The sequence below is a fragment of the Natrix helvetica genome (genome assembly GCF_964273705.1).
Source record: "Natrix helvetica genome assembly, chromosome: 7".
Taxonomy (NCBI): domain Eukaryota; kingdom Metazoa; phylum Chordata; class Lepidosauria; order Squamata; family Natricidae; genus Natrix; species Natrix helvetica.
In genome coordinates, this window is record NC_138558.1 from 7,969,042 (window position 1) to 7,993,965 (window position 24,924).

General features: G+C 41.6%; 2 protein-coding genes across 2 annotated transcripts in view; both read left to right on the top strand.

Annotated features, from left to right (window-relative positions):
• Positions 1-5,329, top strand: CXCL9 (C-X-C motif chemokine ligand 9). The gene is made up of 4 exons (XM_081960445.1): positions 1-73; positions 1,760-1,886; positions 3,160-3,269; positions 5,198-5,329. The coding sequence occupies exons 1-4, from the start codon at positions 13-15 to the stop codon at positions 5,239-5,241; spliced, it is 342 nt and encodes a 113-aa protein (XP_081816571.1). The 5' UTR covers positions 1-12; the 3' UTR covers positions 5,242-5,329.
• Positions 5,330-14,587: 9,258 nt separating this feature from the next.
• Positions 14,588-24,924, top strand: part of SDAD1 (SDA1 domain containing 1) — a 13,607-nt gene continuing 3,270 nt past the window's right edge. Inside the window, exons 1-10 of the mRNA XM_081960287.1 lie at positions 14,588-14,764; positions 15,725-15,829; positions 18,222-18,320; positions 19,678-19,788; positions 20,394-20,465; positions 20,572-20,672; positions 21,764-21,821; positions 22,335-22,409; positions 23,532-23,633; positions 23,927-24,076. Coding sequence (XP_081816413.1) covers positions 14,675-14,764; positions 15,725-15,829; positions 18,222-18,320; positions 19,678-19,788; positions 20,394-20,465; positions 20,572-20,672; positions 21,764-21,821; positions 22,335-22,409; positions 23,532-23,633; positions 23,927-24,076 — 963 coding nt within the window. The 5' untranslated portion in view covers positions 14,588-14,674. The remainder of the gene's footprint in view (positions 14,765-15,724; positions 15,830-18,221; positions 18,321-19,677; positions 19,789-20,393; positions 20,466-20,571; positions 20,673-21,763; positions 21,822-22,334; positions 22,410-23,531; positions 23,634-23,926; positions 24,077-24,924) is intronic.

A 24,924-nucleotide genomic window follows, 5' to 3' on the forward strand; every position in this document is an offset into this window, starting at 1 on the left:
ATTCTCATCATCATGAAGAAAGTCTGTGCTGTTTCTCTTGCTTTGCTCCTCCTGCTTGCAGTGGGAATCGAAGGTAAGGAAGAATTGCAGGATTTTGGGGGACTGGGCTTGTGTATCTTAGACTGCGAATTAATTTCTGGAAATTAATTTGAATTCATTCATATTGCATGTTGCAGTGTTTCTCAACCTTGCTGACTTTAAGATGGGTGGACATCAACTCCCAGAATGCCCCAGCCAGCTTTGCTCCACCCATCTTAAAATCCCAAAGTTTAGAAACCCTAGTCCAGGGGTGTCCAAACTTGGGAACTTTAAGCATGGCTGGCTGGGGAATTCTGGAAGTTGAAGTCCACAAGTCTTAAAGTTCCCAAGTTTGGACACCCCTGCCCTAGTCAGTTGAATTATTTTGTTAAAGCTCAAGAGGAAGTCTAGATTACAACTTTTCACTCTTAGCCTTGATAAAGCCGCTAAGGAAAAAGCAAGGCACGGGTTACTTGAGATCTTTAAAAAGTGTTATCTTGCAATAGGAAATAACGAATGAGTTTTTTTCAGGGCAATTTTTGTTTCAGTGGGGATTTCTAGATTTTGGGACCATTTGTAGGGTTGTCTTAACACATGGGCTTGATGGGCACTTCCCCGTGGGCCCCACGAGCATAGGGGATGTATATTAATCTGTGTATGTTAACCCTTCAATGCATCTTATATCATATAAATACAGCAACCTATTTATTACATTTTACTGCACTTTTTATTAATATTAACATGCATTAATAGAAATTAACACTGATAGAATGGAATGGAGTGGAGTAGAGTAGAATAAAGTAGAGTAGAACAACAGAGCAGAGCATAGAATAGAAAATAGAATAGAATAGCACAGCACAGCATAATTTAGCATAGCATAGCATAGAAAATAGAATAGGAACAGCACAGCACAGAATAGAATATAAAATAGAATAGAATTCTTTATTGGCCAAGTGTGATTGGATGCACAAGGAATTATGTCTGTGGTGCATATGCTCTCAGTGTACATAAGGGGAATAAAATACATTCATCAATAATAAAAAGATACAACACTTAGCGGTAGTCAGGATTACTAATAAACTATGAAATCGTATTAGGAAGCAAATAAAAGCAATATCAATTGAAATATGCAAGCAACGTGGTTATAGTCATAAGTGGGAAGAGATAGGAAGGAAGGGAACAATAATAGTCATATAGTCTTAGTAAATTATTTAACAGTGTTGTTAAACTATTGACAGCTTGATAAATATATGTTTAATTTTATCAGCCCTTTACATTTTTATTCCTGTGAGTCGTTATCGTAAGGGCCCCCAGTGAACTGCTTTGCCCGGGGCCCATAATGCCGTTAAGACTGCCCTTGCCATTTTGCAACAGTGCAAAAGCTATTTGTGCTCCTTTCCAATCCATAAGTGGCTTCTTGTCCACACAATCCCAAAGCCAATTAAAATGAGCCTCTCCATTCTGATGCCTTGGTCACTGACTCATATTTGTGACCGTTTGCCATGTCCCGGAGTTATGTCATCACCGTTTGCAATCTTGTAACCAGCAAAGTCAACGGGGAAGCCAGATTCATTGAACGACTGTATTACTCATCGAACAAGGCATTAACGAATGCCTAATGCTTTGCCCCGAAAAATCTGGGGCTCAATTGTGGTCAAGGACTATCCGTAGATGTGTTTCAAAATGTCTGCTGGGATTTGCAATCATCATCCTCTTGCCTTTTTTGCCCTTTTGCGTCTAGGCTTCGTGACCTCTCAGAAGAATAGATGTCGGTGTCAAGCCATATCTTCCAAAAGTATACCGCTGAGATTGGTGGCCAACTTTGAAGTCTTCCCCGCTGACACTTTCTGCAACAGACTTGAATATATGTAAGTACCGAATGATCTCCAGAACGAAGCAGGTAGAGAGGAGAGGGGAAAAACCCCAGAAAATTCTGATTTAAGAATATTCCTGCCATAGATAGATGGTGGCATTATCTCGGCTGCTTTTATCCCTTAATGTGTGCCTCAAAGAATGCACAATGTTTGGGATGGATCATGGAAATATATAAGTAATCTGCAACGTATGACCACAATTGTGTTTTGTGTTAATACCACTTTATAAGGCCTTGGTAAGACCACGCTTGGAATACTGCATTCAATCTTGGTCGCCACGATGTAGAAAAGATGTGGAGACTCTAGAAAGGGTGCAGAGAAGAGCAACAAAGAGGATTAGGGGACTGGAGGCTAAAACATGTGAAGAACGGTTGCAGGAACTGGGTACGTCTAGTTTAATGAAAAGAAGGACAAGGGGAGACATGATAGCAGTGTTCCAAGATCTCAGGGGTTGCCACAAAGAAGAGGGAATCAAACTATTCTCCAAGGCACCTGAGGGTAGAACAAGAAGCAATGGGTGGAAACTAATCAAGGAGAGAAGCAACCTAGAACTGAGGAGAAATTTCCTGACAGTTAGAACAATTAATCAGTGGAACAGAAGTTGCCTCCAGAAGTTGTGAATGCCCCAACACTGGAAGTCTTTAAGAAGAGGTTGGACAACCATTTGTCTGAAGTGGTGTAGGGTTTCCTGCCTAGGCAGGAGGTTGGACTAGAAGACCTCCAAGGTCCCTTCCAACTCTGCTGTTCTATTCTAGTCTATTGTGATCCCTCTCTGTGAATTGGGGTGGGGAGTCAGCTGGGAAGGTTGCAAATGGCATTTGCATGCAATGGAATGATGCAACCATCATATATAAATCCTCATCATCGTTTAACGACCTCATAATCCCTTGTGGGGTAGAATCTGGCCAAGAGAATGGAGCTAGCAGAGTGTTTAATGGCCGGATGCCCTGCCTGTTGCCAATGCGGAGTTTTGTTCAGCAGATACATTCTCAGTGTGTCCAGGGAGAGAAATATCTGCCTCTACCTAGGATCGAAATCCTGATTGTGAGGCGAGGATTCCCCTTCTAGGCCACTGCGCCACTTCCCAGATATAAATGCTAGTTGCTAAGTGCCGAGATTTTGATTATGTAGTTGTTGGAATGCTGTGATGGACACAAGAGGGAGGACCAGTTGTAACTTTGAAGGTCATTAATGAAGGGTTGTAAACTGTTAACTACCTGTAGATGTAATAAATAAGGACTTTGTTTCTTGTTTCCTTCTTTTCAAGAGTGACATTGAAATCATCAGTGCCTGGACTCAACGTTTCAAGAGTGAGATTAGGAAGTCAACATTGCCTAGACCCAACTTCAAAAGAAGTGCAGAAAATGTATAAAAAATGTAAGTTGTTTTATTGCCAAGTTGTAATCAATTTTAATTAAAGTTGAAGGGACCAAAAGCAGGTTACAAACACAATGTAAACTCAGCACGGATGAAACAGTTTAACAAGCAAAACATTTAAGAAGCAAAATATTTAATCGATATAACAGAATAGGCTTGAACATGGATTTATTACCGAAAGCCTTGCTTTCCTAGCCATAGTTAAACATTTGGCTGTTGCCACTCTGATTTTAGGATTAGGATTTTCATCTGCAGGTAAATTTTATACATTTTATACATATTTCTAAACAATATGGCTTTCTGGTTAGATTTTAAGATAGCAACATAACATCCTGCTGAAGACTCATAATATTAATTAATTTCATTCTTACAATGAAAAGGAGGACAAATAAATTGGAAAAAATATATCGTAAATAAAAGAAATATTTTATTCATTGCAACAATAATACACTAAAATATGATATATGCATAATAAAAACATTTGCAACATTTTATATTGTAATTATGCTTACATGCCTGTTAATTATTATTTAAATGAGTACTTTTCCATTGAATTAATATTTTTTGTCAATGTATCATCTTCTAACAATATATTGGAAATATCTGAACAAGAAATATCCTTCATATTGAATTTTACGGCAAGTGCTGCAGCTAGAGTATCAACATTCAATCTCGATTTCTCACTTGTCGAAAAATCATTGGCAATTGAAAAAAACGCTTTCAACTGCTGCATTAGTTCCAGGGCAGCACAACGTAAATTGAACAAGTATAAATAAATGTTCACATGGACTATGTTCATTTTTGAAATGGCTGAAAATATCCACCCATCTTTTATCAATTTCAACATGTTGATTTTCCCATTGTATTAATTTTTCAGAATTTAAATATACATTCAGTCTTCTAATTTCTTCAAAGAGACAATTGTCGTCTATTTTAATGTCTCGCATTTCTTTAGATAAAAATTCAACACAAGATTCAATATCTGTTCAATATACTTGCGATGAAGTAAAAAAAAAAACCATTAAAAACTGTTTAATAAAATACGTCACATAACGCGCGACAGATTAGCCTTCAAATATCAAAAAGGAGGACATGTAGGAGGACACTTTTCGAGGGAGGACAGAACTTACAAAAGAAGGACTGTCCTCCCTAAAGGAGGACGGTTGGTCACCTTAATAATATTCACAATTGCTTCTTGGTCTTTTGTCCAGGAGTGGGTTGTTCCTGGTTTTACTACCGGTTTGCAACCCAAGTGCATGCCAAATACATGCTCTGTGCACTGTTCAATGTAAATTGTTCTTCGCGCATGCACAGAACAATTTACAGTGAACCGCGCATGCGCAGCCACTAAAAACCAAAATGGCGGTGGCCCAGTGGCAACAAGGGAACTGGTTCGGGAGCGTGTCAGGCCTGGGTCGCTACTGGTTTTGCGACCAAAGCCTGAATCCCACTACCGGTTCGGCCGAACCAGACCGAACTGGGAGCAACCCCACCTCTGCTTTTGGCTAAGGTCAAGTGTAGCAAAACATAAGTTGCTTCAGCTATTTGGAGTGGAGGCATTTTATATTTTAGATTTATACTTATATTTTATACTCTCTGGTTGCAATAGTTAATGTGAGCAGCAAGGCTTACCTAACATCATTTAAAGTAGTTACCAAATTAATTTTTTTTCTGAGTTTCCACAATTCAGGGCATTCCGATTAACACTTTGCATTCACCTACCCAATTTTAAAAGTCGTAGAGTCTAGCAGATTATGTGAAAGGCAACTTATTAGGTCCTTAGACCTGAAGGTCTAAACACAAAAGCTATTTCGGTTTGGCCAGGATTGGCTAGGAAGATGCTTTTGCAGCACCTGTAGTTTGGCTGAAATTAATGGTCCTTCCAAGAAAGCTATTTTCACCTCTTGCATTTTGTTCTTCAAATCTAGGGAAGAACATCCAATCAAGGAGAATACCAATAAGACCTCAGTAATTTCGTCCAGGCAAGGGGTGATGGTCTCCGTTGGATGTCCCATGCATGCCTCAGGAACAAAATTGCCTTAGCCAAAGAGGATCACAGTTGGTGGAAGTCTGCTGGGTTGTTCTGTGTGTGCATTTTTTCCCCAAAGCCATATATTTTCGTACATAATATACAAGCTAAGGCATCATACAATTTGCTGGACTTTGTTAACACAATGACGTAGCCGTTTAAATATAGCCAAACTGTGTTGAAAGTACCAAATGATGGTTAAACAAGTGTTTGAAGCCAGTCTGTTTGGGAGAGTCTTGTAGGTTTCCCACTCGTCTTGCATATCACACCGAGTGGCTGGTTTGATCTGGGCTAAGTATGTGTTTTTTATTTACCCAATGTATATGTAGCATGATCCCACCCAATTGTGTATTTAAGCCATGATTCATGATTAGTGTACCAAGCCAACTGTGAACCTAAAATCAGAATCAAACAAAGTATGTAGGCTCCAGGTTTTGTCTGAGAGGTAGTGCAATCTAAGGTGGCCTGAGCAATTGAAATAATTATTTTAAAAAAAACCTTTAATCACTATTGGTGAGTTCCAAAAAGCCATGCAATTAATTTTAGGTATCCAAGGATCTTTAAATCTGCATTTTGAAGATAGATAATATATAGCTCAGGGTTACACTCTTGGGCTGCAAAAGTCCTGCGAGTCATTTTTTCCCTGGCAGTTGCAAATGTTCATGGCTGAAAATTGCAATTAGCAATGTTATAATATGAACACTCTACCCATAGAGGTTAGATTGGCATGGATCCTGCTAGACCTCTACAAAGCCTGAAGACCTGGATGGGTTCCACAGCATGGGATTTTATTGGTTAAATGACTTAAGCATGGTTGTTGGCCTGCTGATAATCTTTGATTTATTTTGTCAGCATCCCTTATTGGTTCTTTATGTTTCATTGACATTGTTTTATTGTTTTGAATGCGTGGTAAAACCACCCAGAATCACATCTGCAGAGTGAACAGCTGCACAAATGAATTTAATTTGCCCCAGAAATAACCAAAGATTAAGCTGGAATGAGATCACAGTATCACTCCTCTTTCTTACGGACAACAGGCCAGTCTTGCAGACGACTAACTAATTTAATAGGGTAGCTCACTGTAAATGGTACCTGTAATGATATGTAACAGATATTAATATATTTTACAATGGAAAAATCCCAGCTGGTAGCATTGCAGATTGCAAGTAATGAAATATCTGCAAGTGGATTATAGCTTTACTGAAGGGGAATATAGCTTTACTGAATAAAGTTCCTCAGTCTTGTTGAACTGCTTTAAAATATATAACATGTAAAAATGTGCAAGGAATCCACTACGATATATTCTCAAGACTTCAGATATGCCTGCATATCTAACTCTTTCAACCTGCTAAAATTAATAATATCGTTTATATTATTCATCCCACATTGTGTGGGGATTTAAAATTAGTCTCGACGCTCCAAGAAATCCGTTGAATAATTCAGCCCTAATTTCTATTTTATCTAGCACAGGCTAAAACTATTTTCTCATAAGTCAGTTCTAAAGATTTGCTTCTGTTAAATGTATTTTCAAATATGTGAAATAGGTGTATTTGTATTGGAGGTGATGTAATACACATTTGATCAGTTCTTGAACCGTTGCAGGTATTGCTTACAGCTGTATGTGAAAATGTAACTTGTTAGGTGTACTCAGGAAAAATGAAACTAATATCAGGATGCCTGGTAAACATATGTCTGTTAACGTTTGAAAGCAAATAATGTAAATTAAGTGTAGAGGAAATAAAGTTTTACCTAAGAAAATATAAATTATTCAATAAAAGATGACAAAGCACAGACTTGTTTTATGGTATTCTTCAACTATCAAAAGCAATGTTTTGATTTCCCTTTTACAAAAGCGCAGCTAAATGTTTTCCTTTCCAAATTGACTCTGGAAGCCAAAGCTCCAACTGGAACATTCATTGTTGGAATATTTTATTCCTTGCCAAACTCATTTCCGAGCTGAGTTCCAGAAAATAGACAGATGTGTGGATTAAGCTCTTTATTCTTACCCAAAAAAACAATGACAGCTAGCAGATACTGGGCAGTGGCAAATCTACAACCAACACATTATATACATTACAATCAGTTCCTCCTATATCGAATACTTCCCCTTCTCCAGTTACTCATTTCCCTCTTTACATCACTCCATGTAAGGAACTTCCTTCTTTGCTCTGGTATTTTAAGTTTTCTGAGCAATGACCGGTTGAGGGAGCGAGGTATGTCTGGCAAATCCAGAACCTGAGGAGCTGTCACAGAAATTGATGTATTCAATTGTTGGAAGACATGTCCTTCTGGGTTCAGTTCCAAGTGGGGAAAAAGACACTGGATTCATGGAAGTTGCTTGGAAAGAAGGTTCATTTTGTATATACAGATTTTCTGTTTATTTTTTCATTTTCATAACATATAAGCACATAGCCAACATCATATTGTTGTATTAAATGTTTACATCAATTCATTTTAACATCAACTCCCAAAAACAATTATTGGCTCTTCTGCTCTCCATACACCATATTTGTACCTTATCCATCACTTTCTTCTCCCTCTCTTCTCCTCCTCCCTACCTCCTCTCTTCCCTCTGTTATCCTCCCCTTCTCCACTTCCCCTTCCTCTCTCCTTCTCCTCTCTCCCCTTTCCACTCCTCCTTTCTCTCCTCCTCTTCCCCCCCTTACTCTCTCTCCTATCCCTCTCTTCTTCCTTTACCTCTCTCCTCTGCTTCCCACTCTTCATCTCATTTGCTTGATGAATTTCAGCTTCTGAGCAAGCTTCATTTTATGCTGATGGTATTTATAATTCCTTTTCAATATGCATATTTAATTTTAACATACATCTTCCTCCTTTTAAAAAAAAAAGAACATAAAAGTATACACATATAGTCATTGTGCTTTTAAACCACATCCCCCGGCCTTATTTTGGTTGAGATGTAGACCTGGTTACAATTCCCAGCTATTCTCGTCATTATATTTATATAATTATACATCCTCACAAGTCCCCAATTTGTGAATCACGAATCGGAAAGAAGGTTTATTGATGATGGACAGAATCATATGGTTTGAGGTCCTGGGAGAAAACGGGAAGAGATGCTGGGAGTGCCCTGGTTTTATACCCTCTTTGGGCTTTTGAATTTGAGTTTGTATTCTGATTGGTTGTCAGACTCCCATGGGGCCATGCAGGGGCAACTCTGTAGGGCCGTGATCGCGAACCTATGGCACGCGTGCCACCAGTGGCACGCGGAGCCATTTGTCAGGGCACGCGAGGCGCTGCCCTGTCAGCTGGCCAGCGCGCATGCGCGCACTGGCCAGCTGAGTTCACCTTTTTAAAAGCTATTTTTCGCCTTCCCCAGGCTCCAGAGGCTTTATAGGAGCCTGGGGAGGGCGAAAAGAGCCTCCCCCGCCCCCCTAGAGGCTTCAGGGACCGTCCCTGAAGCCTTCGGAAAGCTTAAAACCCGAAGGCTTCAGGGACCGTCCGAGGCTTCCCTGATGCCTTCGGAGCGCTTAAAACGACCCTCCGAGCAACCCGGAAGTCCTATAAAGCCCCTGGAGCATGGGGAGGGCAAAAAAAAACATGTAAAAATGGGGGGGGTCGCACGTTTTGCGTGCATGCGCACGGGGGGGGGGTTGTCGCGCGTTTCATTATGGGTGCGGCATGCCCACACTCGACCCCCCTGCACTCGCCCCACTTGTGGCACGCGAGCCAAAAAAGGTTCGCCATCACTGCTATAGGGTATCCTGAGTCCCAGGCTTGGTTGAGCCTTGCTGGGTGATGCAATCTTCCCAGGGGCCTTGTGGTGAGATGGGTAGAAGGCTAATCCTACCTTTGTTGCAGAGGTGGGTTGCTGCTGGTTTGGTAGCAAAACTGGCAGTGACACAGGCCTGCCACACCTCCGAACCAGTTCTCTACAACCATCAATTTTGGCACCTATCTTATACCAGGTGTCTCCCAAATTTGGCTACTTTAAGATTTAGGGACTTCAACCCCCAGAATTCCCCATCCCAGTGTATTGTATGAACATAATGTGAAGGTTAGGATTCCTTAATTAAGGAATATTATGTACACTGAGAGCATATGCACTAAAGACAAATTCCTTGTATTTCCAATCACACTTGGCCAATAAATAATTTTATTCTATTCTATTCCATTCTATTTTTTTATTCTATTCTATTCTTTGTTCCATTTCAATATTCTATTTCATTCCATTCCATTCCATTCTATTCTATTGCTGGGATAGAGAAACGCTGCTCTGATTTAAAAGCCCGCTAGATAAGCTGGAACTCCAACTCCCAGAGTTCCGTGCGCCGGCTGGGAAATTCCGGGAGCTGCAAATCGAAGCAAGGCAAAGGCGCCTCCGCTGGTTTTGCCACAGTACTGCAAACTGAGGCGCTCTCGCTTTTTAAGGACAAAAGGCCCTTCGCGGCTACCGTAGCCGCATGACTTAACATGGCGCCGCCCAGCGAAGGGCCCACGTTGCCGGTGCGGAAGTAACTGCGCCGTCCGCCGTCATGGCCGCTCGCCATAACAACAAGCTGCCGTTCAACCTGCCGCAGTTGCAGAACTTGATCAAGCGGGACCCGCCGTCATATACCGAGGAGGTGAGGAATTGTAGCGCGGGTAATGGAAGACAGCCTGAAAAGGGGCCCTGCGTGGTTTTTCTGTTCAAGGGGGGTTGGACTAGAGAACCTCTAGGGTCCCCTCCATTTCTTTTATTTTGTTACTTCTGTGGGGTGTCAGTGTTGCAGCCGAAAATAGCAACGGAAAAGGTGCCTCTGAGCATACACGGATAGCCCCCGAATTACAACATTTCGTTTAGTGACTGCTCGAAGTTACAGCGGCAGTGAAAAACGTGGCTTAAGTGATGACCGTGTTTCACCGTTACGACCTTTGCAGCATCCCCAGGGTCACGTGATCCAAATTCGGACGATCGGCAACTCGTATTTACCACAGTTGCAGTGTCCCGGAGTCACGTGATCCTCTTTTGCAACCATCTGACAAGCAAAATCCATGGAGGGGGAGCCAGTTTCACTTAACGACCGTGTTACTAATGTAAGAACGGCGGTGGTACACTTAACAACTGTGGCAAGCAAGGTCGTAAAATGGGCCCGAACTCGCTTAGCAAGTGTCTCATTTTGGAACATACATTTTGGACTCGATTGTGTTTGTAAATCGAGGACTGCCTGGATTTTGCCCTAAAATATTTCATTGGATTTTAAAACAACCATCCCAGGAGTTTCTCTACCTCTTGTAATTTGATAGGAGTGTAATGAAAGGAATTATGCAAGATGTGATCCAGTCATTTGATAGGACAGTTATAATTGGATGAGTGTCACCTCACTCCTTCGGGTAGCATAAAATGCTAAAAAGCTTTGTTTGCAGACTCAGGAGATGTGCAATCCCTAGTAAATCCTACAATCCCACTGTTCCTTTCGAATAGAATACTCTTGTTTGTTTTGTGGAGGATCCTTCTCCATCCTTGCTCCCAGCTGAAGTTCAGATATGATATTTAGCTTGAACTATAATGCAAGCAACTTCTTTCTTGTTTGAATTTTTTCTAGTTCCTTCAACAGTATCGCCATTATAAATCCAATGTGGAAATATTCAAACTTCAGCCAGCAAAGCCCAATAAAGAACTGGGTGAATTGGTGATGTTCTTGGCTCAGGTAAAATGTGTATTGTTTGTCTTTATATAGTGTGTTTGTGAGAGAGAGGGGGGGAGAGGGAGAATGAATGAATGAATGAATTTTGCTTGAGTTAGATCAGGGATCTTCAAACTTGACAAATTTGTGAGTGAGAGAGAGGGGAGGAAAAAGAATGAATGAATTTTGCTTGAATTAGATCAGGGATCTTCAAACTTGACAAATTTAAGACTTGTGGTCTTCAACTCCCAGAGATTCCCAGCCAGCATGAATTCTGGAAATTGATGTCCACAAGCCTTAAAAGTTCCCAAATTTGGACACCTTTGAATTAGATTAAGCTTCCCTTATTGAAGGGGAGAAAAATCAAATTATTAACAGAATAAAAACGCTAAGGCTTTTCCTTCCAATAATTCTAATGGTTAGTTCTAAATGTAAACAAGCGAGAATAATCACGTCTGACATTTCTAATAAATGGAGCTAAAATGATTTAGAAGTTTCTTTTGCGTGAGTCATTTTTGAATGTGGCTTTAACAATGTTTTCATAGAAAATTCTCATCACACTAGAGATGCAAGGATACTGTGTTGGGAAAAAAACTCTGCAGTATATGGATTAGAAGTTACATAGCAAGGAGTGTAATTCGTCAGATTTAATTCCAAAATGATGGTTTGGAGTGAGTGGGAGCATGACTGTATTATCTGCTATAGCTTTTTAAAGCAGCTTCATCTTTACTGAGTTATGTTGCAGAAGATAGCTGCACAATCCTAGGAAGTGACATACCCGTATTTTTCGGAGTATAAAACGCACCAAGGTTTTGAAGAGGCATTTTTTTTTAAAAAAAGTAGGTAGGTAGGTAGATAGAGGGATAGAGAGGGAGAGAAAAAGAGAGAAATACAGTAGGTAGGTAGGGAGAGAGAGAGAGTAGGTAGGTAGGTAGGTAGGTAGGTAGGTAGGTAGGTAGGTAGATAAAGGGATAGAGAGAAATTAAGTGTAGAGGAAATAAAGTTTTACCTAAGAAAATATAAATTATTCAATAAAAGATGACAAAGCACAGACTTGTTTTATGGTATTCTTCAACTATCAAAAGCAATGTTTTGATTTCCCTTTTACAAAAGCGCAGCTAAATGTTTTCCTTTCCAAATTGACTCTGGAAGCCAAAGCTCCAACTGGAACATTCATTGTTGGAATATTTTATTCCTTGCCAAACTCATTTCCGAGCTGAGTTCCAGAAAATAGACAGATGTGTGGATTAAGCTCTTTATTCTTACCCAAAAAAACAATGACAGCTAGCAGATACTGGGCAGTGGCAAATCTACAACCAACACATTATATACATTACAATCAGTTCCTCCTATATCGAATACTTCCCCTTCTCCAGTTACTCATTTCCCTCTTTACATCACTCCATGTAAGGAACTTCCTTCTTTGCTCTGGTATTTTAAGTTTTCTGAGCAATGACCGGTTGAGGGAGCGAGGTATGTCTGGCAAATCCAGAACCTGAGGAGCTGTCACAGAAATTGATGTATTCAATTGTTGGAAGACATGTCCTTCTGGGTTCAGTTCCAAGTGGGGAAAAAGACACTGGATTCATGGAAGTTGCTTGGAAAGAAGGTTCATTTTGTATATACAGATTTTCTGTTTATTTTTTCATTTTCATAACATATAAGCACATAGCCAACATCATATTGTTGTATTAAATGTTTACATCAATTCATTTTAACATCAACTCCCAAAAACAATTATTGGCTCTTCTGCTCTCCATACACCATATTTGTACCTTATCCATCACTTTCTTCTCCCTCTCTTCTCCTCCTCCCTACCTCCTCTCTTCCCTCTGTTATCCTCCCCTTCTCCACTTCCCCTTCCTCTCTCCTTCTCCTCTCTCCCCTTTCCACTCCTCCTTTCTCTCCTCCTCTTCCCCCCCTTACTCTCTCTCCTATCCCTCTCTTCTTCCTTTACCTCTCTCCTCTGCTTCCCACTCTTCATCTCATTTGCTTGATGAATTTCAGCTTCTGAGCAAGCTTCATTTTATGCTGATGGTATTTATAATTCCTTTTCAATATGCATATTTAATTTTAACATACATCTTCCTCCTTTTAAAAAAAAAAGAACATAAAAGTATACACATATAGTCATTGTGCTTTTAAACCACATCCCCCGGCCTTATTTTGGTTGAGATGTAGACCTGGTTACAATTCCCAGCTATTCTCGTCATTATATTTATATAATTATACATCCTCACAAGTCCCCAATTTGTGAATCACGAATCGGAAAGAAGGTTTATTGATGATGGACAGAATCATATGGTTTGAGGTCCTGGGAGAAAACGGGAAGAGATGCTGGGAGTGCCCTGGTTTTATACCCTCTTTGGGCTTTTGAATTTGAGTTTGTATTCTGATTGGTTGTCAGACTCCCATGGGGCCATGCAGGGGCAACTCTGTAGGGCCGTGATCGCGAACCTATGGCACGCGTGCCACCAGTGGCACGCGGAGCCATTTGTCAGGGCACGCGAGGCGCTGCCCTGTCAGCTGGCCAGCGCGCATGCGCGCACTGGCCAGCTGAGTTCACCTTTTTAAAAGCTATTTTTCGCCTTCCCCAGGCTCCAGAGGCTTTATAGGAGCCTGGGGAGGGCGAAAAGAGCCTCCCCCGCCCCCCTAGAGGCTTCAGGGACCGTCCCTGAAGCCTTCGGAAAGCTTAAAACCCGAAGGCTTCAGGGACCGTCCGAGGCTTCCCTGATGCCTTCGGAGCGCTTAAAACGACCCTCCGAGCAACCCGGAAGTCCTATAAAGCCCCTGGAGCATGGGGAGGGCAAAAAAAAACATGTAAAAATGGGGGGGGTCGCACGTTTTGCGTGCATGCGCACGGGGGGGGGTTGTCGCGCGTTTCATTATGGGTGCGGCATGCCCACACTCGACCCCCCTGCACTCGCCCCACTTGTGGCACGCGAGCCAAAAAAGGTTCGCCATCACTGCTATAGGGTATCCTGAGTCCCAGGCTTGGTTGAGCCTTGCTGGGTGATGCAATCTTCCCAGGGGCCTTGTGGTGAGATGGGTAGAAGGCTAATCCTACCTTTGTTGCAGAGGTGGGTTGCTGCTGGTTTGGTAGCAAAACTGGCAGTGACACAGGCCTGCCACACCTCCGAACCAGTTCTCTACAACCATCAATTTTGGCACCTATCTTATACCAGGTGTCTCCCAAATTTGGCTACTTTAAGATTTAGGGACTTCAACCCCCAGAATTCCCCATCCCAGTGTATTGTATGAACATAATGTGAAGGTTAGGATTCCTTAATTAAGGAATATTATGTACACTGAGAGCATATGCACTAAAGACAAATTCCTTGTATTTCCAATCACACTTGGCCAATAAATAATTTTATTCTATTCTATTCCATTCTATTTTTTTATTCTATTCTATTCTTTGTTCCATTTCAATATTCTATTTCATTCCATTCCATTCCATTCTATTCTATTGCTGGGATAGAGAAACGCTGCTCTGATTTAAAAGCCCGCTAGATAAGCTGGAACTCCAACTCCCAGAGTTCCGTGCGCCGGCTGGGAAATTCCGGGAGCTGCAAATCGAAGCAAGGCAAAGGCGCCTCCGCTGGTTTTGCCACAGTACTGCAAACTGAGGCGCTCTCGCTTTTTAAGGACAAAAGGCCCTTCGCGGCTACCGTAGCCGCATGACTTAACATGGCGCCGCCCAGCGAAGGGCCCACGTTGCCGGTGCGGAAGTAACTGCGCCGTCCGCCGTCATGGCCGCTCGCCATAACAACAAGCTGCCGTTCAACCTGCCGCAGTTGCAGAACTTGATCAAGCGGGACCCGCCGTCATATACCGAGGAGGTGAGGAATTGTAGCGCGGGTAATGGAAGACAGCCTGAAAAGGGGCCCTGCGTGGTTTTTCTGTTCAAGGGGGGTTGGACTAGAGAACCTCTAGGGTCCCCTCCATTTCTTTTATTTTGTTACTTCTGTGGGGTGTCAGTGTTGCAGCCGAAAATAGCAACGGAAAAGGTGCCTCTGAGCATACACGGATAGCCCCCGAATTACAACATTTCGTTTAGTGACTGCTCGAAGTTACAGCGGCAGTGAAAAACGTGGCTTAAGTGATGACCGTGTTTCACCGTTACGACCTTTGCAGCATCCCCAGGGTCACGTGATCCAAATTCGGACGATCGGCAACTCGTATTTACCACAGTTGCAGTGTCCCGGAGTCACGTGATCCTCTTTTGCAACCATCTGACAAGCAAAATCCATGGAGGGGGAGCCAGTTTCACTTAACGACCGTGTTACTAATGTAAGAACGGCGGTGGTACACTTAACAACTGTGGCAAGCAAGGTCGTAAAATGGGCCCGAACTCGCTTAGCAAGTGTCTCATTTTGGAACATACATTTTGGACTCGATTGTGTTTGTAAATCGAGGACTGCCTGGATTTTGCCCTAAAATATTTCATTGGATTTTAAAACAACCATCCCAGGAGTTTCTCTACCTCTTGTAATTTGATAGGAGTGTAATGAAAGGAATTATGCAAGATGTGATCCAGTCATTTGATAGGACAGTTATAATTGGATGAGTGTCACCTCACTCCTTCGGGTAGCATAAAATGCTAAAAAGCTTTGTTTGCAGACTCAGGAGATGTGCAATCCCTAGTAAATCCTACAATCCCACTGTTCCTTTCGAATAGAATACTCTTGTTTGTTTTGTGGAGGATCCTTCTCCATCCTTGCTCCCAGCTGAAGTTCAGATATGATATTTAGCTTGAACTATAATGCAAGCAACTTCTTTCTTGTTTGAATTTTTTCTAGTTCCTTCAACAGTATCGCCATTATAAATCCAATGTGGAAATATTCAAACTTCAGCCAGCAAAGCCCAATAAAGAACTGGGTGAATTGGTGATGTTCTTGGCTCAGGTAAAATGTGTATTGTTTGTCTTTATATAGTGTGTTTGTGAGAGAGAGGGGGGGAGAGGGAGAATGAATGAATGAATGAATTTTGCTTGAGTTAGATCAGGGATCTTCAAACTTGACAAATTTGTGAGTGAGAGAGAGGGGAGGAAAAAGAATGAATGAATTTTGCTTGAATTAGATCAGGGATCTTCAAACTTGACAAATTTAAGACTTGTGGTCTTCAACTCCCAGAGATTCCCAGCCAGCATGAATTCTGGAAATTGATGTCCACAAGCCTTAAAAGTTCCCAAATTTGGACACCTTTGAATTAGATTAAGCTTCCCTTATTGAAGGGGAGAAAAATCAAATTATTAACAGAATAAAAACGCTAAGGCTTTTCCTTCCAATAATTCTAATGGTTAGTTCTAAATGTAAACAAGCGAGAATAATCACGTCTGACATTTCTAATAAATGGAGCTAAAATGATTTAGAAGTTTCTTTTGCGTGAGTCATTTTTGAATGTGGCTTTAACAATGTTTTCATAGAAAATTCTCATCACACTAGAGATGCAAGGATACTGTGTTGGGAAAAAAACTCTGCAGTATATGGATTAGAAGTTACATAGCAAGGAGTGTAATTCGTCAGATTTAATTCCAAAATGATGGTTTGGAGTGAGTGGGAGCATGACTGTATTATCTGCTATAGCTTTTTAAAGCAGCTTCATCTTTACTGAGTTATGTTGCAGAAGATAGCTGCACAATCCTAGGAAGTGACATACCCGTATTTTTCGGAGTATAAAACGCACCAAGGTTTTGAAGAGGCATTTTTTTTTAAAAAAAGTAGGTAGGTAGGTAGATAGAGGGATAGAGAGGGAGAGAAAAAGAGAGAAATACAGTAGGTAGGTAGGGAGAGAGAGAGAGTAGGTAGGTAGGTAGGTAGGTAGGTAGGTAGGTAGGTAGGTAGATAAAGGGATAGAGAGAAATAGGGAGGGAGAGAGAGAAAGAGAGAGAAAGAGAGAGAGAAATACAGTAGGTAGGTAGGGGGAGAGAGAGAGAGTGTAGGTAGGTAGGTAGAGGGATAGAGAGAGCGAGAGAAATAGAGATAGAGAAATACAGTAGGAAGTTAGTGAGAGACAGAGAGTAGATAGGTAGGTAAATAAAGGGATAGACAGAGAGAGAGAGAAATTCAGTAGGTAGGTATGGAGAGAGAGAGAGTAGGTAGGTAGGTAGGGGGATGTTTCCAAGTGTAGTTATCCATGTGCTGGAGAAGGAAATTGCTGACAATCTGCAGCACCTAAGATTTTGTTTCTGCTCGCAAAAATGGGCCCATTTTGTGTCAAAAAAATTGCATGCATAGCTTTATGGAGGCTTATAGAGTGCTCCTGGGAGCTGGGGGAGCAAAAACGGCCTGTTTTTTGCTCATTTCTGCCCTCCCCAGCCCCTAGGAACTCTCTGAAAGCCTCCTGAAGGCTATGCACGGCCAGTTTGGTGAAGGGACGGGGCTTCGGGGGGGGGGCAAAAAATGCTGTATTCAGTGTATAAGACACACCCAGATTTTCAGCCTCTTTTTTGAGGAAAAAAGGTGCGTCTTATACTCCAAAAAATACGGTAGGTGCTTTAAAGAGCAACCTTCAGAGCTAGCATTCTGTCCTCTGAAATACTTTTTCCAAGGTATTACTCAACCCTGTAATACACTTTGAAACATGCATTCATGCATATTAAATGGAAATCGCTATGTAGAGAGAAAGTGTCCCCTCTTACTGGTATCCTATTGATAGCAAGCCTCTGTAGGGGAAAATCTCCAGGTTGGTAGTGCAACTGATGGAACTGATATCCAAAGAATACCAGATTAGGGAAAACTTCCTGACAGTTAGAACAATTAATCAGTGGAACAACTTGCCTCCAGAAGTTGTGAACGCTCCAACACTGGAAGTTTTTAAGAAGAGATTGGACAACCATTTGTCTGAAGTGGTGTAGGGTTTCCTGCCTAGGCAGAGGGTTGGACTAGAAGACCTCCAAGGTCCCTTCCAATTCTATTCTATTCCATTCCATTTTAGTTTCAATATTATATGTGGGACATGAGAATGTGAGGTTAAGCTATTAAGAGGCATTTTGGGGCAGGAATTAACAGTGTCCCCACCACCACCTGTTTCTAAGGTAGAATGTCATTAGATCCCCAAATCTCCCAAGGTTCCAATAACCTCAAAGCTGAGAGTTCATGTTAAGAATGTCAGAATCTTACAAGAATTTAGATATTCTGTGTATTGAATGGGTGAGTTCCGCCTATTGGAACTGAATGTGTGGACGACCATGGACAAAGGAAAGAGATGCTATTTAGGGGAATGATCAGACGAGATGCAGGAGTGGGGAATGATGTGGGAATCATTTTACTTAGATTTCTTTTGTTTTTGAAACAGGTTGCCCACTGCTACCCGAAATATCTAGAAGACTTTCCGCAACAGTTGAAGGAATTGTTGTCCTATTGTCACACGGTCCTGGATCCAGATCTTCGGATGGTGAGCATCTGCAGTCCAGATGTTTGATCGTTGGGAGGGAGGGCGGACACCTTTGTTCAGCGTTGCTTTAGTTTCGTTTCGTCACTATTTGAGGTCGTCACCATTCAATGTCTCCTCGAATGATGACAAAGCATTTACAACCAAATTGCCATGCTCAAGCTAACAGCCTAACGTGGGAAAAAATATTCAAAAACTGTTACAAACCTAAAAGAGGCCGAAGCATGCCTTGAACCGAGGAAAAGGAGAAAGTATTAGGAAAAGATTCAGTTGGCTTCTCCATTGGCCTCCTAGGACATTACAGGTAATCCTCAACTTATGACAGTTATGGAGCTTGCAAATTATGGCCATATGTTGTGACAAAGCAGTGTTCTGACCGAGGCTTCCCAAGAGCCTGAAGCAAACTCCTTGTCCCGACAAAAACCTTTTTTATTAATTTAATGTGAATTCTGCTCATTCACATCCTGCAAAGTCTTTCAAGGGAGGATATAGTCACAGACCTTCTCTGCCTTGGAGAGCTGCCAGGCCGATGTCTGTAAAACTTGGCAAGGAGTTTTGGAGAATCACGAATCAATTAAGTGAAGTAATTGTCTCCTGCAAACTCCACTCCCCTTTTGCTCCTCTTTTATTTCCTCTGGGAGGGGCCATTCATGGTCCACCTGTGGCCTTACTCCCAAGTCAACCCCTGTTCTTTAGCTGTTCCCTTCATATGGTAACTCTGTGCATGCACAAATTGGGAACAGGCTCCAGCTGTTCCTCTGCCTCACTGATGTCTGACTCTGAAGGCAGCTGATAACTGGCATATGGCTCTGGCCCCTCTCTTCCTCCAACACAGAGCCTTCATCAGAGCCTTCCCCTGACTCCAGGGCTGGCCCATGTTCCTCCCCAAACTCCTCACTGTCTGAATCTGCTCCCACCTCCGCTGGCCGCTGACAAGCCACAACAGTCCTCGACTTACGAAATGTGGAATAGAAAAGCCAAAAAAATAGGCTGAAAAAAACCCTCAAAAAATGGGCCAAAAAGCCTCGAAAACGGCCCGAAAAAAGCCTCCAAACAGGCCAAAAAAAGGCCTGAAAATGGGGCGTGCAGAGGCCAAAAAATGGCCAGCGGGCTGGTGGAGCTTCAGCAATATTTGGTCTATAAGACGCACAGACATTTTCACTCCCTTTTGGGAGACAAAAAAGTGTGTCTTATTGTCTGAAAAATACGGTACGTTTAAGTCCTATTTAAAAAATAGCAAGATGAAAAAAATGAGGTGAAAGAATAGTATACATTGGTTGCTTTAGTATTCATGTTGCAATCTGGTTGCTTGACCCGTCGTTATTGCCATTCTTTAGTAATTCCTTTCTCCTTTTTGCAGACGTTTTGCAGAGCTCTCATCTTGCTACGAAACAAGAACCTGATTAATCCCACAAGCTTGTTGGAACTCTTCTTTGAGCTCCTTCGTTGCCATGATAAATTTTTACGAAAAGTGAGTAGCTGGACTGACTTGAAAATAAAAAACCCTTGCCAATTTTATTTTAAAATGTTAATTAAAAAAAAAAGTAAAAGCCACAACACATTGAGCGCTTCCTTTCAAGACTGAGAAAATGATGAACGATCTAATTTCAATACTATAAGATATTGGATAACCTCCTTTGCTTTTTTGTGCCTGAGACATGTTGATGGGAATATTGCAGAATCCATCCCAGAATTAGAAGCAATAGCGCCATGAGAAAAAGAACTAAAAATGAGCAGGGCACGGGATAACATTTTTTTAAAAATGCTTGCAGAATTCCTTTTCTCACTCTTCATCTTGATGATGTCCGGACGGGCGGGGGGAGGGAGCTGGAACCAGTTCTAAACGGCACTGTAGATTTGTGGAACCTCTTCTATAGAAGAGGTTAGAACTGGCAGGAACCCACCCCTGGTATATGGGTGTGATGCTTTCATTTTCCTGTGTGCCATTGCACATGCGTAAAAGTGACCTTACCTATCTCAGACTGTTCCATCATGGCATCTCTGCTTTTGCTTTCTTCACTTTTCTCAAAGATGTATAGTTATTTGTACTGAAATTTCGTTTCCTCCTTTCGACAGACATTATACACCCACATTGTTACCGACATCAAGAACGTCAACGCCAAACACAAGAACAACAAAATGAACACTGTAAGTTTTTGGCTCGGTCCCTCGGCTTTTAAGTTGGAAAGCTCCAAGAAAGCTCTTCCTCAAAAGTGATGTCTTCTTCTTCTTCTTCTTCTTTTTTTTTCTGCAGATGCTTCAGAATTTCATGTACACCATGCTGCAAGATAGCAACCCAACTGCAGCCAAGATTTCACTGGACGTAATGGTCGAGCTGTACAGAAGGAACATCTGGTAGGTTGCAATGCACAGTCAAGATTTAAGGTCTACAGCCGGCAGGAACAATGGTGAAATATCCGAGTAAAAACGAAACACATATACCGTGTTTCCCCCCAAAAATAATGCCTATCCTGTCTTGATTTGTATACGTGCACCGAATATAAGCCCTACCCCCAAGATAAGCCCTAGTAAGGAACCCATCTGCCCCGTTGTACCTGGTGGCATAAGGTGGGGGGAGGCACACAGGTAAAAAGCTAGGGTGGGGAAGGGGGTGGTGGAGCTGCCCCACATACTCTGTATCCACTTACCTTAGGGCAGTTGAAACCTGGCCTCCCACATACTAATACCTGCCTTGCCTTGCCAGCCCACTTTTTAAAAATAGATAGATATAGTTATACATATTTATGTTGTATTTGTACTGATAAATAAATAAAGGGAGACTAGTATAGATCTATTTCGAGCTAATTAGCTCTCATCAGCTAGCCATACCCTTACTGGGATTTGAACCTGGGCTGTGTATATCTTAGACAGGAGTCTTAGCCACTAAGCCACGGGCTCTCTTCCTTATCAGTTGAGCCAGGGAAATAGGTATGTATTTGTGTTACAACCCCTGGTATGCCTAAATATGGGAGGAAGGTCACTACTCCCTCTTTCATGAATAAATGTATAATGTATAATGTATAAATATATAAATGTATAATATCATTTATACATATTTAAGTTATACATTTATATTGTGTGTCAACAGAGCTGGTTCTGGGTATCATTCATATTAATCCAATTCACAATAACAATATTAGTAATCTCTATCACATTTCTCCAATATAGGTAATCCTTATTATATGGTTCAAACATAACGTATTTTTTCGGAGTATAAGGTGCACCTTTTTCCCTCAAAAAAGAGGCTGAAAATCTGGGTGCGTCTTATACACTGAATACAGCATTTTTGGCCTCCCGAAACCCAGCCCCCCCTTCACCAAAATGGCCATGGAGAACCTTTAGGAGGCTTTCAGAGAGCTCCTGGGGGCTGGGAAGGGCAGAAATGAGCAAAAAAACCAGTAATTTCTCAGTCTCTGTTGTAAAGTATCCTTTTTTTTTTTTTACAGGAATGATGCCAGAACTGTGAATGTCATCACGCTGGCTTGTTTTTCCAAAGTCACCAAGGTAAAATAAGCATTTTGGTCCAGCACAGGTAGTCCTCAGCTTAGTCCTCATTTGCTGACATGTTCAAAGTTGCAATGGAAAACTGAAAAAAAACAAAAACCAATAACTTAATGCCTCTTTTTTGACACTTTAAAACCGTCGCAACATCTCCATGGTGATGTGATTGAAATTCAGAGGCTTGGCAACAGGTTCATTTTTATGATGGTCGCGGGATCCCAATTTGCAACCTTCTGACGAGCAAAGTCAGTGGGAAAGCCAGACTCACTTAACAGCCATGTCACTAACATAACAGTTACAATGATGCATTTAACAAATGTTTCACTTAGCGACAGTGAATGTTGGGCTCAATTGTGGTCGTAAGTCGAAATTCGCCTGAACCTCTTTTCCAATTGGAGGGTTGGGGGGCGGAAATGTTATTTCTGACTTTGTTAGTTCAGCAGCGTATGAAACTTGTTTGCTCAAGGAGTTGGGTGTTTTTTTTAAACTAGCTTTTGCTTTCCCATGACTCTGTAGATCCAAGTTGCTGGCTTGACGTTTTTCCTTGGAAAAGATGAAGATGGAAAGAAAGGCAGTGATTCAGAATCAGAGGTCGGTGCACCTGGGATCCAGAATAATAATTCAGCTACATGCCTTGGGCCTGATTCTCAAAAGATGAGAATTATCCTGGACTGTTCTAACACTACCACAGCTTATGTCTGGGCTGTACCACCTCTTTGATTTCCCCTCCATTAAAAGCAGAGTAATATCCATGCTCAGTGGCTAAGACGCCGAGTTTGTCGATCAGAAAGGTCGGCAGTTCAGCTGTTCGAATCCCTAGCGCCACGTAACAGAGGGAGCTCCCGTGACTTGTCCCAGCTTCTGCCAACCTAGCAGTTCGAAAGCATGCAAAAAATGCAAGTAGAAAAATAAGGACCACCTTTGGTGGGAAGGGAACAGCTTTCCGTGCACCTTCGGCGTTGAGTCATGCCGGCCACATGACCACGGAGACGTCATCGGACAGCGCTGGCTCTTTGGGCTTTGAAACGGAGATGAGCACCGCCCCCTAGAGTCAGGAACGACTAGCACATATGTGCCTCAACCTTTACCTTCATATCCACGGACAATGTCAGATGCAAAAGATTCTAGGGTCATTTTGTCTCTGAATTTTTATTTCATTTGTCGTGGCCAAAGTGTCTTTATTTTCAATCCCGTAACAACTTCACTCTGCATTGCCAACAAGACTGAGCAAAATTTGTAGAAGAAAGTGTACAAAATGACCTTACGTTTATACACGCAGGGCAGCGGTCGGCAACCTTAAACTCTCAAAAGAGCCACAAAGCTCCCAACTGGAAATCCCCACGTTCAATTCTGCAGCAGACCGGAAGTCCAGTTCCCCCATGATAGACTCTCCTCCTAGTGCAGCATCCTTTTTCCTCTACCTGTCCTAACTGAAAGCCCTGTCAATTGTGTAGCCGACCGGAAAATCCACCTTTGCCCGTAGTCCCCTCCTGGCGCACTGTGCTTCCAACCCTCCCCTCAAACCGGAAGCTCCTCTTAAAATTGTGGCGCTGATCAGTGACGGGGACCCGCAGCAGAGGGATGAAAGAGCCACAGGTTGCTGACCCCTGACCTAGGGGATAGAATTTGATAAAGAGTGGTATTTTGCCTTTTCCTTATGCAACGCTTTACTGACTCTCACATTTCTCTTTGGTAAAATATTTATTTTTCAAGGATGAAGGTCCCTCAGCAAGAGACCTGATGGTACGGTACGCCACGGGAAAGAAAACCACGAAGAACAAGAAGAAACTAGAGAAAGCTATGCGAGTTTTAAAAGTGAGTAATGTGGCTTGGTAGACCTGCTTAGCCGGGGAGATCTAGACGTATCCTGCAACCTGTTTTCTATGCCTCTCCTGTCCTGATTTTGAAAAAAAGATTGCAGTGGTCCTTAAGTGAATCAGTGGTTTGCCATGGATATGACGTGGATGCAAACATTTCCCGGTACCTAGGTATTGCAGGCTGATTCTTTCCACCTGTATCACTTTTTCCCAGGAGAAAGTTAATTCAGAGAGGCTAATGAAATATAGTTATTGCTCTCATTGTTTACTGTCTTTTTCCTTCTCCACCAGAAACACAAGAAAAAGAAGAAACCGGAAGTGTTCAACTTCTCAGCAATCCATTTGATCCATGATCCCCAAGGCAAGTTCATTGGATTTGAGATCAATCTTTGCAAGAAGGAGCTTTTGACTTACCTTATTGTCTTTGGGAAGCTGAATGGGGTCAGTCCTGGTTAGTTTTTGGATGGGCATACATGATCTTCAGTTGCAGATTCTCCCTGTACCTTGAAACACAGGTGTCTCCAGGTCACACCATACAAAACCGGCTTCAGGAATAGTCAACAACCTCCCCTTCCATTGCTTAACACTGTCTCTTTTGGGATATATTCTAGAATAGGAATGGAATTTGAATTAGAATCAACAGAACAATATAGATGAATATAGAGAGAATAGAATGGAAAGGAATGGAATAGAATAGAAAATGTGGAATGGAATAGAATAGAGAATGTGGAATGGAATAGAAAATGTGGAATGGAATAGAGAATGTGGAATGGAATAGAATAGAAAATATGGAATGGAATGGAATAGAAAATGTGGAATGGAATGGAATAGAAAATGTAGAATGGAATATAATGGAAAATGTGGAATAGAATTGGATATAATAAAAAATGTGGAATAAAATAGAAAATGTGGAATGGAATAGAAAATGTGGAATGGAATAGAATAGAAAATATGGAATGGAATAAAATAGAAAATGTGGAATAGAATAGAAAGTGTGGAATGGAATAGAATAGAATAGAAAATGTGGAATGGAATAGAATAGAGAATGTGGAATGGAACAGAAAATGTGGAATGGAATAGAAAATGTGGAATGGAATAGAGAATGTGGAATGGAATAGAATAGAAAATGTGGAATGGAATGGAATAGAAAATGTAGAATGGAATATAATGGAAAATGTGGAATAGAATTGGATATAATAAAAAATGTGGAATAAAATAGAAAATGTGGAATGGAATAGAAAATGTGGAATGGAATAGAATAGAAAATATGGAATGGAATAGAAAATATG